The sequence below is a fragment of the Aphidius gifuensis genome, linkage group LG4, assembly GCF_014905175.1.
Source record: "Aphidius gifuensis isolate YNYX2018 linkage group LG4, ASM1490517v1, whole genome shotgun sequence".
NCBI lineage: Eukaryota > Metazoa > Arthropoda > Insecta > Hymenoptera > Braconidae > Aphidius > Aphidius gifuensis.
The window spans coordinates 11,746,448-11,749,552 of record NC_057791.1 but is presented as its reverse complement, the minus strand read 5'-3'; the positions used below and the strand labels follow the sequence as shown (position 1 = coordinate 11,749,552).

General features: G+C 26.0%; 1 protein-coding gene across 1 annotated transcript; it reads left to right on the top strand.

Moving 5' to 3' along the window:
• The first annotated feature begins 551 nt into the window (after positions 1-551).
• LOC122853850 (serine/threonine-protein kinase atg1-like) lies at positions 552-2,203 on the top strand. Its single transcript, XM_044154262.1, has 3 exons — positions 552-651; positions 1,463-1,903; positions 2,004-2,203. Exons 1-3 carry the CDS (start codon positions 552-554, stop codon positions 2,201-2,203), a joined length of 741 nt encoding a protein of 246 aa, XP_044010197.1.
• The last annotated feature ends 902 nt before the right edge of the window (positions 2,204-3,105 follow it).

Here is a 3,105-nt window from a genome sequence, read left to right as displayed (position 1 = left end):
ACATTATATGTAAAAGGATTCATTTTTTAATATCTAAATCAGCTGCCAGAAGCATCTGTCTAAAGAGCAAAAAAGCTAACATATTTTTAAATACTACTTTTGACTTGTTCATCTTTTTGTGATGGTTGATGCACAACTATTTTGTAAGTTTGAGTAATAAATATTATTAGGAATAATAATATGTCAGAATAACTGAATAATATTTTAAACAATGATGACCAAGACATCATTATCAACGATTTTCTCGATGGTAAAATTGATCTATCACATGTTAATTTTAATGACAATGAAAGATGGTTGCTGTCAGTGAGTGACAGAATATCATCAAGTGTCGAAGATCTTCAAGCTTGGTTAAGAAAAGATTTATCAGTAAGTTCACTTAATGATTTGTCAAATGATACAACAAAAACAATTAATATAAGAACTTTTACGAGACCGAAGAATGAGTTTGGAATTAATAATGGAAATTGAATTATCAACAAGAATCATCAATAAAAATAAATAATGAAAATGATAAGAAAAATCAAAAAGACAAAAAACACGTGTCAGCAATGTTGAGACCATCAGTGTCAGGCACGTTATTAATATCATTGTCATTATCAAATGGTCAAGAAAGTCTTAATGCATTTTTAAATATGTCACAATCAAATAGTATTAATTCTTTTATCAATTGAACGACCGATTTTAAGGATGCAACAATTATGAACACATCAAGACAGATTTTTAGATACATCAACAACAGATATTGATAAAATTAATGAAAACGAAAATAACAATAATAAATTTATTAACAATGAATTGGAATATTTACAATGTATAACGATGACATTGGTGATTGCTTAGCAATGGCTGTTTTACAAATTTAGTTGGATAATTCAAATAGTGAAATTGACGATAGTTTTCACAGTAATACTCTTACTAATACAAATAATACTTGATTGACAATTAAAAAAATAATGTAAACTTAAAAATTAAAATTAATCAATGAATTGGTCAAGAGACACGGTAGTGCCTCGCGTCAAGTATGAGAAAAAAAAAAGAAAGTGGAGAAACGAGATTAACTACCGTGCCTATATATTATCGACACAAAGCTAACCCTAACCCTCCAATTTCTCGGGAAATTATTTTAAAATATGATTGATCAGATAAATATATTATGTCTTCTGATCATTTTATTGAATCAATATCAAACTTTTTATTAAAAAAAAAATCAGATTTGTTAGTTGTATACTTTTTTTTTAAACTTTAAAATCAATTTCAGAAATTGCGTTTTTCTTGATATTTCCTTAAAAACTCAGGGCACTCTGACAAACATTAAAAACCAAAATTAAATCAAAGCATTATGGCTTCCAAGTCCAGAGCAATTCGGAAATAGAAAAAACCCGTTAGTATTTAAATATTTTTTAAATCGGCCATACATTTATATATACATTTTAAATAATAAAATGCGCATTTTTTTTAGGCAAATTAAGTGTTACAGCGTTGGAACAAGACATGAAAGATCATCCAAACAGCCCTCGAGACGTCCGTAAGCCAATTCTTTTCAAGTTATGCAATATTCTGCCACCTGAGATCCGTTCAATGCATATTGATGATGTCGTTGAAGCAGTTAATAATGAAAACAGTAACAATTTGGAAAATCAAATACCATCTAACCATACTTCAGAAGAATCATCTATATATTTCAATAATAGCTCTAATAAACCAAAAAAACAAGTAGATACAAAAGAAGCCGCTTCCAATCTTAAAGCTCTTCAAGGTAATACGTTATTGTCTACAACATCGCCAACCTCAGCTGTAAATCATATTAACAATAAAATCAGCCAAGTAATAATGCGACCCGCGAACAGCTCACATAAAAAATGTCGCAATACACTTGATAAAATGTCAGCAACAATAAATGGTATTTATCCGATGTATTTGAATAAATTTAAAGAAAAAAAAAAAACATATAAATGACATTCTAAGCATAAATATAATTGAATTTTTTTTCTTTTTCACAGCGAAACCAAAGTCAACTGGAAAAAAAACACCCAGCTTAAAACGTCCATTAAAATCAACAATTAAAAATAATAATGGCCAACTGGAGGATAAAAAACAATGCCTCAAACAAAAACGAGATATTTTGGTTGACGACGAAGATGTGAAATCATATTTGATAGCAACATATCCATCTTTTGTCCAGAAATTTCAACAACACTAACATATTACTTATATAATTATCATTTATCTATGATTCACAGTAAAAATAGGAATAAACAGAAAAAAAATTTTTGTTTAGTTTACAAATTTTGGAAAACAATATAAATTAATAATAATAAAAAAGTAAATTTAAAATTTGTCATGATAATATTTTATATTCAATAAATTAATTAAAAATTGATTGAATTTAAAAAAGAAATTTAAACAACCTGCTCAAAATATATTATTATTATGTAATCAATAAAAAAAATTAATTTAATCATATGCATATATATTTTTCTTACCATTCTTTGATGATATTAATAATGTATAATAAATAATGAATAAATGGATCATGATATATAATATATTCAATGTTAATCATTATTAGATTACTTTAATTGGTAAAAAAAAAAAAAAAAATTAAGTAAATAAGGTGCGAAATAATTTTGATCTGATATATATATGAATATATATATGCTAATTAAACAATTACAATATCATTTATCGAATGATTAACACATACCTTATATAATTAAGAATTATATTTGATATTATAATTAATAATTTATTATTTAAATATTTTTTTGTTTATTGCTAAATTATTTTTTCATTTATATCAACTGATATTTCTTTATAAAAGTACAAAATGTGAATGGTGTTGCCATCTCTTAACAACTTGGAGAACTTATTATAATCTTTTTTACCATAGAGTACACACCGTATCGCCATCTATTGAAAAATCAAAAAACTAACAATAAATATTTTTACCAATTCACAAAAAAAAAAAAAAAAAAAAGTTACTAGTGTTCAGTTTAGATGTGTTCAGTTTTGTTTTTTCTAGGAGTTCAGTTTTGTGGAGTTCAGTTAATTGGTGTGCAGTTTCACTTGTGTTCAGTTAATGACCTACCAAAACCGACACCC